Genomic DNA, 16,813 nt, shown 5'->3' on the forward strand with positions numbered 1-16,813 from the left:
CCCACTTTTCTTCTTCTGGGACTCCTATGATACAGATATTACTGTGCTTTATGGAATCACTGAGTTCCCTAAGTCTCTATTCATGATCTACTAGTTTCCTTTCTTTGTTTTCAGCTTCATTATTTTCCATAATTTTATCTTCTGTATCACCTATTCATTCCTCTGCTTCTTCCATCCTTGTTGTGATTATATCTAGTCAGTTTTGCAGCATCTCAGTTGTAGCATTTTTTTTTTTTTCAGCCCAACTAATTTTTAGGTCTTTTATCTCTGCAGCAAGTGTTTTTCTGGTGTCTTCTATCCTTTTTTCAAGTCCAGCTACTATTTTTAAAAATTAATTTATTTGAGGGGGGGGTCACATGGGAGCAGGGGGATGGACAGACAGATAACATTCTCAAGCAGACTGCCCATTTAGCACAGAGCTCAGCATCGGGTTAGATCCTATAACTCTTGAGATCATGACCTGAACTGAAATCAAGAGCCAACCTGCTTAACCAGCTGAGCCATCCAGGTGCCCCAATAAAATGTAATTTTTAAAAATGAGTTTACAATTGCAGCAAATAAATAGCCACCCAGAAATGAATTTAATAAGATATACAATACTTTCCTGAAAATTTTAAAAAATAATAATCTACTGAAAGACATTAAAAGACAAAGAAGGATATGTCCTATATATAGAAAAGAAAACTCAATATCTGAGTCATCTGGAGATTCAGTAAAATTCCAAAGAAAATTTGACATGATATTTGGGGAATTCAACAGAATATATAAGTCTAAGATTAATAAGAAAAAAGCAGAAGCAGAAGAACAGCTAAGATGGTCCTGAAGAATATGATGCAAAAACTTGCCCCACCCGATACTAAGATCCATAAAGCTAAAGAAAATGAGATGTTACTGTAGGTGGTGATAAACCGATCAGTAGAATGAACAGGGAGTACAGAACAAATGCATGCTTAGAGGCAAAGTTTATGATAAAAGTACATTGTAAATCAGGGAGTAGTGTAGAACTGAATAAACAATGTAGCTGAACTTACCTGTCATAATTTTGGATTTTTTGGATGTCAGATCTCTGACATTAAAAAAAAAGATACCTTAAATTTTTAACTTATGCTATCCATGTTTAGGTTTTTGATCCCAGTGGAATTTTTTTATATGATATGTAGGAGGGATTCATTCTTCCCTCTCCATTTTTCTGTTTAGATAATTTTGTTTTAATCAGACTTATTTTAACAGATCAAAGCACACCTAGTTAAAGGTCCAAGCACTCCCCACTGCAAACAAGAAGGAACTCTGTAGAGGACTGACCTGTGGGAAAGAGCAGCCAAAAGAAAGCAGAGTGTGTGTAGCATATACCTGAAACACTTCCTGAAGTGCAATGCTCTGGACAGCGTATGACCCCTTTTTAATATTGCATTACTCTCAGGAACAGGAAACATTACAAGCTTTCATAATATGCAAAAGATAGAAACCAAGACAAAATGACAAGACAGGAATTTTCTGAAAGAAATATCAAGAAGAAATCACGGCCAGGGATTTGTTCAAAACAGATATAAACAATGTATCTGAACAAGAATTGAGAACAACAGTAATGAGAATACTAGCTGGGGAATCCCTGGGTGGCTCAGCGGTTTAGCACCTGCCTTTGGCCCAGGGTGTGATCCTGGAGTCCCAGGATCAAGTCCCACATCCGGCTCCCAGCATGGATCCTGCTTCTCCCTCCTCCTGTGTCTCTGCCTCTCTCTCTCTCTCTCTCTCTCTCTCTCTCTCTCTGTCTCTCTCTCTATCATAAATAAATAAATAAATCTTAAAAAAAAAAAAAAAGAATACTAGTGCTGGGCTTGGGGTGCCTGGGTGGCTCAGTCAGGTCAGTGGCCAGCTCTTGATTTTGGGCTCTGTGCTCACCTGCGAAGTCTACTTGTAAATCACTCTTCTTCCTCTGCCCCTTCCCCAGCTCACACTTGTGTGCGCATGTGCTCCCTCCCTCTCTTTCTTAAATAAATAAATCTTTTTAGAAATTCTTGTATATAGATGTCCAGTTTTTTACATATGGATCTTATATCCAACTATCTTTTTATATTCTCTTTTTCTAATAATGTGTAGATTTTTCTTTGGAGTTTCTGTGTAGAAAATTATAGCGTCCCTGCATATTTTTCTTCTTTAAAAAATTTTTAATCCTTTTCATTGTATTTTACTTTCTTTTTGTCATTACATGCTGGCAAGGTCCCTGGGAAAATTATAAATAGAAACAGTGACAGTAGGCAATGTCATCTTATTCCTTATTTTAAAGGCATTGCTTCTAACCTTGTACCATTAGGTATATTCTAAGTTTGGTACTCAGCTATAAAACCATCTTGGCCTGTGAGAAGATACTGATTTTCTTTTAAGTGTGTAATTTAAAAAAAGCTAAGTAATATGTTCACATGGTTCAAAACCCAAAAAGGTATTTCAGAAGGATAAGGGAGTTAGAGTGAGATTCTTCCAATCTGTCATCCATCTTCTTATTCATTGTTAAATTCTTAGATATCTTTTTAGTTTCTTTGTGCAAATACAAATGTAGATTTTTATTGATCTTTTTTCACACAACTTAGTATATTATACACACTATTTTTCTCCTTGAGTTAAATTTTAACTCAACAGTATCTGGTCATTTTTCTATTTTGTTCATAGAAAACGTTTTCATTCTTTTTGACAGCTACATAAAGTTTGATTATTTGGTTTTACCAATATTTAACTAGTCTTATGATGATGAATATTTGGTGTTCATAATCTGCCATGGCAAACAGTGTTACTATAAATAAGCTAAAGCATGTACCATTTCGTACTGGTGTAAGTAGATTGGGATGTTTTTAAATACATTTAAAAGAAATAGTTATAAGACTATTTAGGTTTACTATTCTTAAGTTACTTTTGGTAAATTACATTTTTCTAGAAATTTGTCTTCATTTTCAAAGTTTTTGTAATAAAGTTTATAGTATTCTCTTATTGTTTCAATGATTGTTTTAATGATTTTTTTTTAAAAAAAAAACTCTACTATGTCTTCCTCCATGTACCAGTTTGACTTTATTGATTACCTCCATCATGTCTTTTGTTTTGTTTTGTTTTATGGATTTCTGCTTGAAATTTTATTATCTTATGTTTTCTTTAAGTTTAGTTCTATTGAACTTAGTTTTTTTTTTTCCAGATAAACACATTAAGGTTATAAATTTCCTTCCTAATTGTATCAACTAAATTTTGATACATGGGGTTTAGATCTTGTGTTTAGATCTATGATCTCTTAAAATTCCTGAACTATAAATGACTAAAAGAAGCATATTGAGGGATCCCTGGGTGGCGCAGCGGTTTGGCGCCTGCCTTTGGCCCAGGGCGCGATCCTGGAGACCCGGGATCGAATCCCACGTCGGGCTCCCGGTGCATGGAGCCTGCTTCTCCCTCTGCCTGTGTCTCTGCCTCTCTCTCTCTTTCTCTCTCTCTCTCTGTGTGACTATCATAAATAAATAAAAATTAAAAAAAAAAAGCAGCATATTGAAATTGGATTTGTCAAGTTTTATATATGTGGTTCTATTAATTTGCATAGAATATTCTCTGCTTCTAAGAAAACATAAAAGATGAGGCAGAAAAATGAGAGAGCATTTTAAAATCAACTAATTGAGGAATAATAACATACCTGCTTATATTTTATATTTATTTATTAGGTGCATACAAGTTTTAGAATTATTAAATCTTCTCGGTGAATTCACCTTTTTCATGTTTTTCTTTATATATTGTTAATTTTTAAAATTTAAATTCAATATATATAGTACATCATTAGTTTCAGGTATAGAGTTCAATAATTCATCAGTTGCATATAATATCTAGTGATCATCACATTGAATTTACTTTTTATATCTGGTAATATGTTTGAAAGCTTATTTTTTCTGATATATAGCTCATGTCTTCATAGAAATTGAGAACATCATATACAAAAAGAAGAGGTGGAGGAGAATTAGCTTTTTATTTTCTTCTTAATGTTCTTTTAGATTTATTTTTTTCGTTATAAATAACAAGCAAAGTCTGAGTTTGGTTTTCTTTAGTTCCCTTTCCCAAGGGTGTTTTGGTGGTTTGGGAAATGTTCAAGCTTTGGAGCCAGATAGATAGAACCGAACAATTAAAGGACCCACACACTTTCTGTCGTGTTCCTTTGCCTCCCCTAAAGATGTTGTCCCTGCCTGCATTGCTGAAATTATTTATTCCTATCACATTCTCATTCCAACCTGTAAGGTAGGAGAAAGCAAATGGAGAAGTAGCAGCTCCCTTTTAAAGACTTGACCTAGGGCAACCCAGCTGGCTCAGTGGTTTAGCGCCACCTTCAGCCCAGGTTGTGAACTTGGAGACCCGGGATTGAGTCCCACGTCTGGCTCCCTGCATGGAGCCTGCTTCTCCCTCTGCCTGTGTCTCTGCCTCTTGTGCTCTGTGTCTCTCGTGAATAAATAAAAAAAATCTTAAAAAAAAAAAAAAAAGACTTGACCTAGAAGTTGGACTTGACATTTCTCCTCACAGCCCCTCTTCACCCTAAACTAAATAACACGACCAAAACTGAGAGACACAATCTTTGATGTGTGGCTATAAGCTCAGCTATATTTTGGCGGGGTCTTTAATTACAAGGCAGAAGAGAAGAATGTGAAGTAACCACTTAGTGATTATTGAATTGTTTTATAAAATGGAGATCATATTCTTTGCAGTTTGGTTATAAAAAATTAAAGAGTGAATGTAAATCATTTAACATAATATCTGACCCAGAGTAAGCATTCAGCAAATGTTGGTTTGCTTCTCTTCATGAGCTTTTCTCTGAAACCTGATTGTTTTTTGCCATCTGCTAAAACTTGGTTCTTTTGCTCTCATAAATTAAACACAAGATGTTATTTTTAATGCTTTTGATTTATTTCATTGTCAATATATATAATCTCATTTGATATAGTAATTACTTTCTGAAAGTATTGATTAGAGTTTTAGATGTCCTGAGTATTTCTTTTCCCCAAATGCCACGCTGTATTCAGTTTTATTTTAGACACATGACACCATACTTTAATTCTTCCTAAGAAGCAATATTTTATGGCATTTTTCCATGACTGTAAATACAGGTCTCTGGCATCATTTTTAAAGAATAGTTTTATTGAACATAATTGACATAAAAAATATATATATACACATATAAAATAAACTGCAACATAGCAGCAGAATGTACAATTTGATATATTTTGACATTTATACATCTATGAAAATATCACTACAATAAAGATAATGAAACATATCCACCTTCCCGAAATGTTTTCTCATGCTCCTTTGTAACCAACTCTTGCTCCTACAGCAATTACAGATCTGTCTTCCATCACTATAAATTATTTTACATTTTCTAGATATTTATATAGATGGAGTTTCTAGTAACATTTTTAATGTCTGTTGGTATTTCATTGTTTGAGTAGACCATACTTAAATTCTTAATGCTAAACATGTAGGTTGAATTTTTCCACCTGCTTTTATAAACTCTGCCTTGATATATTACAATGAATATACAAGGGTGAGTCTTTGGAGCTTGTGTCCTTAGGATAAATTTCTAAAAGTTTACTGCTAAATCAAAGACTGTGGTACCCTTTGAGATCACGTATATGCCAAACTGCCCTCTAGACTAGTCAGTTTACACTTTTACTAGCTGCTTTTAGTGAAGTCATTCCTTCTCCAAGAATGTTGTCATTAAAAAAAGAACCTTTTAAAAAATTTTGTAGGACAAAATCAGTATCTTATGTTATTTATAGTTACTTCATCCCCCAACTAATGATATGCTTGGGAAATAACAAGTAACTTAGTGGAAGTCTAGTTTATGTGAACTATTTATGTTTAATATGAACTATTTTTTTGGTTGGTTTATCTCAATAATTGTCTTGTGTTCTTTTTAAAGGTTTGTTATTGAACTTTGTGAGCCAATTCAAGTAAAACAGCTTGATATTGCAAATTATGAATTATTTTCATCAACTCCTAAAGACTTTCTGGTTTCTATCAGTGACAGGTAAATTCTAAAGCTGCTTTCTACAGAGGTTTTGTTGGATTTCCGGAATAAAAATTTTTAAATGCATCACTTTTTAAAACTTTAGTTTTTAATAGATCTGTTTGTAAGAATAGGAATAATACTATAGTATTAGGCACTTGCTAATCAGTTTACTTTCACTAAATCATATAGTGTTTATAATCATTATATGATATTATTCCTTTATAAGGTGAGGAAACAGATAAGGAAAGGTTAAATAGTTTGTCCAGATCACATGAGTTGTGAATTGGAGAATCAGGATTCAAACGTAGATCTGTATGACTTCAGATTCCTTATTTTTAATTATTATGCTCTGTTACTGCCAAACATTTCTTTAAAAAGTTATTAAAAGGGGCACCTGGTTGGCTCAGATGGTTAAGCATCTGCCTTGGCTCAAGTCATGATCTCTGGGTCCTGGGTTTGAGTCCCACATCAGGTGCCCTGCTCAGCAGGGAGTCTATTCTGTCTCTCCTCCTGCCTGTGCTCTGTCTTTCTCTCTCCAAAAAAAAAAAAAATTTTAAAAGTTACTTTAAACATTCATGAATATTTCATTTTATATATCATGAGGTATATTTTTGTTAAAATATATTTTAAAAACTTTGTTATGTATGTGTGATTATAAAAGAATAAACATTTTGTAAGGAATTTGGTAAAGAATCACAATCCAATCAAAGATAACTTATTAGCATTTTAATATATTCCTTCCAGTCTTTTCTATGTATTTATATATTTAGTAATTTTTTTTAAAAAATCAGCTTTTACTGCTTATATCCTGATACATGCTTTTGTCTTTTAAACACACCATTTAAAAATTTTTATTTGCTTAAATATAATTAACTTACAATGTTACATTACAGTATTAATTCAGTAATTCTATGGATTAAATATACCATTTTTAATGAATATTTTTTTTATTTTTCTTTCTTTATTTTAAATTTTATTTAAATTCAGTTAATTAACATATAATGTATTATAGGTTTCAGGTAGAAGGTCAGTGATTCATCAGTCTTATATAGTACCCAGTGCTCATTACATCATGTGTTCTCTTTAATGCCCATCGCCGAGGTACCTCATCCCCTATGGGCCCCCTCCCCTCCAGTGACTCAGTTTGTTTCCTATGATTAAGAGTCTCCTATGGCTTGTCTCCCTCTCTGATTTCATCTTGTTTTATCTTTTCCTTTCTTCCTCTATGATACTCTGTTTTGTTTCTTAAATTCCACACATGAAGTCATATGATACTATCTTTCTCTCATTGACTTATTTCACTTGGCATAATATCCTCTAGTTCTAAATAGTTTATATTTTCCCCTACTGGAGGTATTTACTCATTTCATAAATACCTTTTGAGTATCTCTGATATTGCATGTAGGATGCTATTATTTATTTAACCATTCTTCTGTTGTGATTGTTAATGGTTTTCCATGCTCTTTCTTCTTGCACCTCACACTCAACATTTTGCATATACAGTTATTGAAATTAATTGTCAAGACCTCTTGAATTTCATCCATTTTTCATCTAATAAGCTTGCTTGGCAAGGAATTTTTTGTTTCCCTTTCCACCAGTACTTTTATTTATATTTTATATTGTCACACACCTGTCAGTACCTGAGGAGTAGTAGTACCTCCTTCTGAAACAATCTCTTGTACTCTCTGTTTTAAAACCTCCAGTTTACTTAGAAATCCAAGAAGCTGTTTTGGTCCTACGTTTGTCTTCTCCTTTCTTGCTTTCTGTTTGATAATGGTGTGAGTTTCTCAAGATATTCTTTCCCTATAAAGAGGAACCTATCAGAGTTTATTTAGTTGGAAAATAAAATGTATTTCTTCAACTCAGTGTTTTACTCCTATTTAAATATGTTAAGTGAGTATGTGCTCTTGGAGGAAAAAAATAAACAGGATGTATTTTGGAGATGTGATGGAACCTCTCAGTACGTGGTTTATGATTTTTTAAAAAGAATGTTTATATTTATTTCCTAGATATCCCACAAATAAGTGGATTAAACTGGGTACTTTTCATGGTAGAGATGAGAGGAATGTCCAGAGTTTCCCTTTAGATGAACAGATGTATGCAAAATATGTGAAGGTAATGTTTATACATTCAGGACTATGTTTTATAATAAAAACATACCTATTATTCGTACTTTTTTATGCCTCACCCCCCCCCTTTTAGAAATCACAAAACTTGAGGATATTAATGCAATATTCTTTTTGATAAAATGATTCTTACTTGCATTTATTATTTTATGAAACAAATATTAACACATTCCCTTTTGTGTAACTGGTAGCTTAGGCCAATTTTTTGATATTTGCAGCTCTGATGAAATTTCAAATTGTATCTTCATATTTTTTGGGTCTTTATGTAAAATGTCATCTTCATAGTATCATGTGTCTCTATTTCAAAGACCAAATCATTGTTAGTCATTGATTTTTTTAATTCAAGTCTGATTTTTTTAATTAGAATCGGATTTTTAGATCATTTTAATATTGATATCCAATTATTTGTCTTACAGCTTTTGCCTTTTCTATTGTGTATTCAAGTGAAATATTCTGTGTCCAAATACCAATTTCAGATAAAGTTTTAAATGCTTATATTCAGTATTCCTGCTACTTCCTCTACCAAAGTTGAATTATCTACTGAAATACACTTACTACTCTTAAATCGGATTTTAAACAAAATACAGGAGTTTCCTACTCTTCTCCTCCCCTCTTTTTTTTTTTTTTTCTCTCTAAAATAATAGCACACCTTGAAGTACCACTGTATTTATAATATGACCCTTTGGAATGATAGCAGCTCTAATTTCTGTCTTTTCTTCTTTAAATGTGAGAACTTACACTGCCTGATCGTCCTCTGGGATTATATTGTCTGTGTCTTTTTTAAGCATATATTAAATTGGCTTCTATGAATGGGTAAACTTGTAGTATTCCTAGTCTTAATATAAAAATGCCAAATTATTTTTTTTAAATGCAGTTGATATTCTTAGTGGTTCAACAGTGTTCAGAAAAATGAAGGTATGATTTGTTTCTTTTAAACGGTTGCTTATGACCTTTTTATATAGCAGTGTCTACACTGTGATAAGGAAGAATTTAAAAAATTATGTGGCAGGTGATACAATTGTATTTAATTTTTACAGTTAAGGCAACCCACCTATTAATGAAATAGTTCCAAGAATCATTCTTTGTACCATCTACTCTGTTAATAATGGCAGAACATTTTATTGGTTGTTTTAAAAGTGCCATTCCCTACTTAGTCCTTTATATGGTAGGACATTATAGAGCACCTTGAGGATCATTTTTCTAAAAAATTAGTTTTGATAGCATTAGTTCTAAAAGCAAAAAAACCCCATTTAATTCTAATTCTAATGTTGATAAATATGTAAGTTTGCCTGGGTTTTCCTTATCCCAAAATTAAACCCAGATGTATAGTCTACTTTTTAAAATAGTTTGTTTCTTAAAAGTGGATTGATTATATATCTTTTTGTTCTGTAAGTTATATTTGAAATAACCTAGCATACGAAAAATTCATGCTTTCCTTAAAAAAATTTGTATACAATATACACAAGAATAAATATTATTTTATATAATGCTAATTAATCTTTTTATCACTATGTAAATGCTTGTGCATATCAACATATATATCCATAGATACATAATACATATCTATAATATTTGAATTAATATAAGACACAGATTGTTTCTAGATATTCTTTATTAGTTTTAGAATGCTTTTATTCCTGACAGATAAATAAAATAGCAGCAATGAATTTTAGGTTATTCAACTTAACCTTAAAGTTAATTTATTATTTCATTACAGTTAGATTATATTTTCTAGCCATGATGGTAAAAATTTTAATTATTGGCTTGATTCTGCAAAGAAATAAGAGTACTACAATGTTATCCATCACACAGTATATGGCTTTCTAAACTTTAATTATACAATATAATTTACAAATATTAAATGTTGCTTATGGCATGTTATCCAGACTTTGGAACTGATTTCTTTTTCTTTTCCTTTCTCTTGCTTCAGATGTTCATCAAGTACATAAAGGTTAGCAACCTTCTCTTTTGCAATATTGAATACAGGGCATGGCATATTACTGCATGGCAAAAAAGCAAAACTTATAATTATTGACTTTCGGGGAAATGAAGACTTTATTTTTAGAAATTTGATGAAAGAAACTGAATATATTGTTAGATAATCTCACGTGCACTGTGCTTTATTCTTTAGGTAGAGTTGGTATCACATTTTGGATCAGAGCACTTTTGTCCATTAAGCCTTATAAGGTAATACAGAACAACATTTATCGAGTGACTTATTAAAAAAAAAAGATACACAAAAGTCCCAGTATATTTAAAGTGAGGAAATGATTTTCTGTTATGTGAAGTTAATACTATAGAAATAGAAGCTGTTAAAACCTTGTTCTTGAATCCATTTTAGAAAAATGTAAGAATTTGCTTTAAGAAAAAAATAACCATTATATGTATCTGGTTTAGTTTGCTTGCTGTTTTGCTATGATAATAATATATGGAAAATTCTTAGACAAATATTAAAACTGGCCATCACATTTTTAAATGCCTTAAATAGATTAAAATTTTAATGGAAACAGTGGGCGGGTGACTACAGTGTAAGAAACGGTCATTGTTTTGGAGTCCAGAAGCTAATGGCTCTCAAAAAAATAACCAAAGTTAATGTATTTTGTCATTTATTATGAAGAGATGAGTCTTAACAACTCTGTTTTGTTTTAAAGTCTTTAATGAAATTGTTGTTAATAGGGTATTTGGCACTAGCATGGTTGAAGAATATGAAGAAATTGCTGATTCCCAGTATCAGTCAGAACGTCAAGAATTATTTGATGAGGACTATGGTAAGTGACTTTAAGAGAAATGACTATTATATGTATTTTTTTTGTTTTTTAAAGTCTAATATTAGTCTGTAGGGGTAGGAGAAGGTTTTATGTCACCCTCAATTACTACTCTATCAATTCTCGTTTTAAGAGATTTTAAATCATAGCCTGAAAAATTGAATTTTTCCCTTCCTTAATTTTCCTATAAGTGAAATGAAAACATTTACTACGGGTTGGTAAAGTACATGGAAAGCTTAATAAAGTCTTAATAAATGTGATTACAATTTTGGTAAGCAGTGGAATTATTTTCCTTGGTTTACAACATCTGTTTGACAAATGGTTTCTGAATCTTATTTTCAATTTGTGAACATATTTTAGATGTATAGTGAATATTTATTATAAAATATGCTTTAAATGGCTGACTTTGACAGGACATAATTTGAGCTTTTAAACATATTATTGGAGATAGTTCTTAGTGTAATTACCTTCATTTTCTCTTTAAATAGATTATCCACTGGATTATAATACTGGAGAGGATAAATCCTCAAAAAATCTTCTTGGTTCTGCTACAAGTGAGTATTTGGGGATTTTCCTAGACACGATTAAAGTATTTCTCAACTTTTTTTTCCCTGACATATGTGGATATTTTGTTGTGGTATATAGTTTTGGAAGCTCCTACTCCCAGTATTGAACTTAAGTTGAAATCAAAGATAGTGGCTTTGAAATGTATTTCCATAGGAATAAGACTAGAAAGATTAGATGAAAAGAAGAGAGGAAAAAGTGCAAGCACAAGTTTGTTCTTCTACCCTAAGTGCTTATATTTTTAAGCAAATTCCTTGGAAGAATGGGTTATGAATTTACTTGGGAAAAGAATTATCAAAGAGGCTCTAAACCATATCAATAGAAGTATCTGGGTAGTCCTACTGGATGGGAAAGGAATTCGAATGGTAGTTCAGAGGTAGTATGCATCAGTGAAATCCCAGCAAACAATGATTTGTTAATCTATGAATGTAGTTAGTTTCTTATTTAATTACAGACTATAAAGGCTGTTATCCATAATAATAATGATTCTCAAGCAATAACAGTAATAGTAATAGTAATATGTTCTTTGTAAACTAAAGAAATAATGACTAAGATACTAGTAGTTTATTTTTTCATGCCAGCCTGTTATCTAAACCTAGTGGTAGGCTGGCTTAAGGAGACTCTTGGAAAGACCAACTGACACTTTATTTTACTGTTATAATTCAGGTAGGTATATTTTAATGGTTGTTATTTTTGGTTATTACTAAAGAATATAAAATCGTGAAAGGAGTTTTATTTTTAATTGGAGATTAACAGGTGAATATAATAAAAGTAAAGCTTAGTAAAATCAATGGCTAATTTCTTGTGATTTTCCTTTGTTGCTTCTCGTGAGTTGAGTTGCTTGAATCTCAATCTCCTGGTATAAATTGTCTTTATACCTTTTTAGGATACTCAGCCAGTAGTATATCTACTTAGGTAGTATTTAGTATAGTATAGGTGCAATATATGGAGCTGGGAGTTTCTGGTTTTTTTTCATCTTTTCTTTTTTCTGTTCCCTTTTTCCCCTTCTGCTCTCCATAGAAAAATGTAGCCTTCCGTGGACTTTTTAAAGCATAGGAAGAAGAATGATAAAAATTCCTGTATAAGAGGAACCCTTTTATGTAATATTTAACTTTGTTGGATATTAGCTCAATATACTTTGTTTCACTCTATTGCTGGTCAACTGACTTTCTATTTATTAGTGACTACTTTTAAGTAGCATTCTTAGCTATCTAGTTCATGATAGTATTATTGATGATAGTATTAATTAGTTTTACTTTAGTAATTAATATTGATAGTATTAAAAATAAGTGGTTCATTCACTGCTATGGGATAGAATCTTTTAGGAGTGAAAACCTGATTCTGTTTTATCTCTCTGGATGTTAATATTATTGTTCATGTCCTTAAATCTGTATTAAAAATTCTGTGGTACATAGTAATCATCATAGCTCAATGATGTTGTATTAGCTGTCTGGAAGCATTCTTATTTTATGGAATCAAAACATAGCCCCAAACTGAAAGATCTCTAGCTTCTGATAGTTACTTGGAGAGGAAGGGGAACCTTAGGGAAGTAATAGCTTACCGTAGTTTTAGATAAAGGAAAATCCTGTTGATATTCTTGATTTCCTTTTCTATATTCTTAAGGGATTAACTCCTAAACAAAACCCAGTTTATATCTCAATGGAGGACATTTCTCTATTTGTAATCATTTCTCTGACCAAGGTATTATTTGATTTAATGAGATAAAGAGTCTTCTTTATATCCAACTTTTGGGATCCTTTTCCTCAAAAATGTGTTTCTTGGTAACATTTTTTCTTTTTGAGGATCTCTGAAAAGGTAGTCTATTTACCTTTCATTGTTCTAATACTGAAAGAATTTGTTTAGTGAGTGGAAGGGAGGGTGGCAGGGTGTCAGCAAAGCCTAAACATAGAAAATTGGGTTTAAAAAGACCCCCATCTCTTGAAGTTTCAGAAAAAAGGCAATCGTAGCTGGTAGTGATAAGACTTTGGTGTCATAAAGGCTATAGACATGACCTAGCACAGCTATCTTCTACACTTATTCTTCTAGTTTTCTGTGAAGAGTGGGACTATTTCTGAGCCTGGCTTTGCTATCACCTGGTGGTATAACATTTAAGGAGTAAATAACAGAGTAGAATCAGGCCAAAGAGGGTAATCTCTGGCATTGAAATAACTGAATTTGACTAGCATCATCATACTATGAATTAGCTTGAAATTGGCCAATTTTGAAACTGATTAACTTTTAAAATTTACATAGTGGCTCCAAAACAGAATTCTGTGGCTTTAACCTTTTTTTTTTTTTTTTTTTTAAAGCAGGGGCAGAGGGAGAGGGAGAATCTTAAGCAGACTCCATGACCAGCACAGAGCCCAACAAGGGTCTGGATCTCACAACGCTGAGATCATGACCTGAGCCAGAATCAGGGGTTGGACACTTAACTGACTGAGCCACCCAGGCACTCCTCCCCCCCTTTTTCCTGTGGCTTTAATCTTAATGGAAACTCCTTTTTTTCCTATTGGTATTGAGCAGTTAGTAGTTACAGGAAACAAATGTCACCAGAGTACATTGCTTCTATTGGCACTTGGTTTTCAGAGACATACATACTATATATTTGGACATTCTTTTTTTTTTTTTTTTAATTTTTATTTATTTATGATAGAGAGAGAGAGAGAGAGAGAGAGGCGCAGAGACACAGGCAGAGGGAGAAGCAGGCTCCATGCACCAGGAGCCCGACGTGGGATTCGATCCCAGGTCTCCAGGATCGCGCCCTGGGCCAAAGGCAGGCGCCAAACCGCTGCGCCACCCAGGGATCCCTATATTTGGACATTCTTGACATTATCTAATTTTCTTAACTACCATACTAAAAAGGGAGAAACTATTATGTTAGAAAAAGCAGCATTCTTGACTTTGTGTATATGCTAGTTATGGCAGCTCTTCTGCTTGATTCTTTTATTTACATTCTTTAACCAAAACATTTAACTATTGTACATCAACAAAATTTCTTCATATCACTCTGCTTTCCTTGTGCTTTGTCATGTGGATTTTCCAAACCACTTTCTACTTTGATATTCTTGCAGGTCTGCCTTTACTCCTAAATATGGTCTGCATTTTTTTTAGACTCACTTAAAGGCCAGGTTTCTGTGTATATGTTTAAGACAAAATAGTTTTTGTGTTCTTTTATATCAAAGTACTTTTTAATGAATGTATGTATTTTAAAGACCTAGAAGGAGAAATGAGAATGAAGGTGGGCATGCAGCAGAGAGATCTAAATGCACATGGGAGGAAATCATTATTTTGTTGCTTTGTCCTGTTATGTTGTAGCATAAGTAGTTTGTTTTCCTTATCAAAGCTTCATAGTGTACTGGAGACTGAGTATAACATGTTGATGGTCCTTGGGGAGAATTCATTCCTAAAAGAATGAGATTGGATGAATAGTGCCCTGCTTTAAGATAAAGGAGTTGGCTAATCTGGGAGAAATTAAGGACAGATACCTAGTTTGGTGCTATGTTGCAAATTATTACCTTAGCCTATTCAGACAGCTTTTTAGTGGCCACATTATGATTTTGACAAGGTATCATGTGTTTGGATGCAAATTGGGAATGGTCAGAATAGAATATTCACAAAGCTGCTTTCATTCAAAAGACAAAATGAGACTACATTTGGCAGTGTTCTGTGAACAGAGCAAAATTATTTTTTAGATGGGCCGAGAATGTAGAAATTTGCCAAATTTTGCTTTTGTTACCAAGTATCCCCCTGAAATTATGATAATTAGTATTTTTCAATGATGGATGATGTTAATCTTCTTTAGGTTAAAAAATAAGACTTTAAAGCTGTTTTCTTTACACAGATTGATAGATGTGTTCTTGAATTCTTTAGCAGTAAATGCCCCAAAATTTGAATGTCAAAAAATTTATTATCTGAGGTAAGATTGCCCTTTGAAGTACAAAGGACTTTTGAGTATAGATTTGATTCCAGAATTTGGATTCTGTGAAGTAGTCAGCTTTGACTGAACTTTAGCTGGCAGGCCAAGTAGAAGATCATATATTATTGTAATATTGGTTGACATTAAAAGTGGATTTATGAGGAAATAAAAGTGTTTCCATTGCTACTTTATCTTGGTTTGTGAGAAAAAAAGGTGTTTCCATTCCTGTTTTTTTTAAGTTTTTATTTAAATTCCAGGTAAGATACAGGGTGATAATAGTTTCAGATGTACAAGATAGTAATTGAACACTTTCATATAACATCTGGTGCTCATCACAGCAAATGCACTTCTTAATCTCCATCACCTATTTTACCTTTTCCCTCCACTCTGGTAGCCATCAGTTGTTCTCCATAATTAAGTCTGGTGGTTTGCCTACTTTTCTCTTTTTTACCCCCTTTGCTCATTTGTTTTGTTTCTTAAATTCCACATAGGAATGAGGTCATATAATATATCTTTCTCTGACTGACTTATTTCACTTAGCATTATAATATCCATGTCATTGTGATTGGCAAGATTTCATTTTTTATGGCTGAGTAATATTCCACTGTGTATATATAGACCTCTTTCTTATCCATTCATCAGTTGATGGACACTTGGGCTGTTTTCATAATTTGGCTATTGTAGATAATGCTGCTATAAAAACATCAGGATGTGTGTATCCCCTTGGTGTAGTGTTTTTGTATTTTGGGGATAAATACTCAGTAGTGTGGATACTGGATCGTGGGATAGTGCTATTTTTAACTTTTTGAGGAACCTTTGTACTGTTTTCCAGAGTAGCTGCACCAATTTGCATTCCCACCAACAGTTCAAGAGGGTTCCCCTTTCTCCACATCCTCTTGAAGTCTGTTGTTTTTTGTATTGTTGATTTTAGCCATTCTGGCAGGTGTGAGGTGATATCTCATTGTAGTTTTGATTTGTATTCCCTCATAATCAGTGATGTTGAACATCTTTTCATGTGTCTGTTGGCCATCTGTATGTTTTCTTTGGAAAAAGGCCTATTTCAGATCCTCTGCCAGTGTTTTAATTGGATTTTTAATTTTTTGCCATTGAGTGATATAAGTTCTTAATGTATTTTGGATATTAACCCCTAACCAGATATCTGATTTGCAATTTTTTTCTACTGTTGGAAAATTGGCTGACATTAAAAGTGGATTTATGAAGAAATAACAGATTTTTCATTGCTGCTTTACCTTGGTTTGTGAGGAAATCCTGTGTTTCCATTCCTGTTTTTATCGCATGTGTTAGCTTAAGAATCAACACTGCTTCTTTGTTTTCTAGTTTGTCTGGTCAAAGGAAGGGCAAAGATTGATGTAAAATCCTAGACATATACAAACAAGTACAAAGCTTTTGTGTGTTATACCAA

At 32.7% G+C, this 16,813-nt stretch overlaps 1 protein-coding gene across 6 annotated transcripts in view; it reads left to right on the forward strand.

Moving 5' to 3' along the window:
- SUCO (SUN domain containing ossification factor) overlaps nt 1–16,813 on the forward strand; it is an 89,461-nt gene that overhangs the window by 48,444 nt on the left and 24,204 nt on the right. For 4 of the 6 annotated variants that reach the window (XR_012033026.1, XR_012033027.1, XM_072830639.1 and 1 more), the window contains exons 10-15: nt 5,930–6,037; nt 8,029–8,134; nt 10,076–10,096; nt 10,277–10,332; nt 10,822–10,913; nt 11,399–11,464. Coding sequence is in view for 4 of the 6 variants with exons in the window: in XM_072830639.1 (XP_072686740.1) it covers nt 5,930–6,037; nt 8,029–8,134; nt 10,076–10,096; nt 10,277–10,332; nt 10,822–10,913; nt 11,399–11,464 (449 nt within the window). In the remaining 2 variants the exon portion in view is untranslated. Of the gene's footprint in view, nt 1–5,929; nt 6,038–8,028; nt 8,135–10,075; nt 10,097–10,276; nt 10,333–10,821; nt 10,914–11,398; nt 11,465–16,813 lie in introns of those variants that run through there. The other 2 variants (XM_072830641.1, XM_072830642.1) reach the window with 2 other exon arrangements.

Source organism: Canis lupus, chromosome 6 (genome assembly GCF_048164855.1).
Source record: "Canis lupus baileyi chromosome 6, mCanLup2.hap1, whole genome shotgun sequence".
In the NCBI taxonomy this organism is placed as follows: Eukaryota; Metazoa; Chordata; class Mammalia; order Carnivora; family Canidae; genus Canis; species Canis lupus.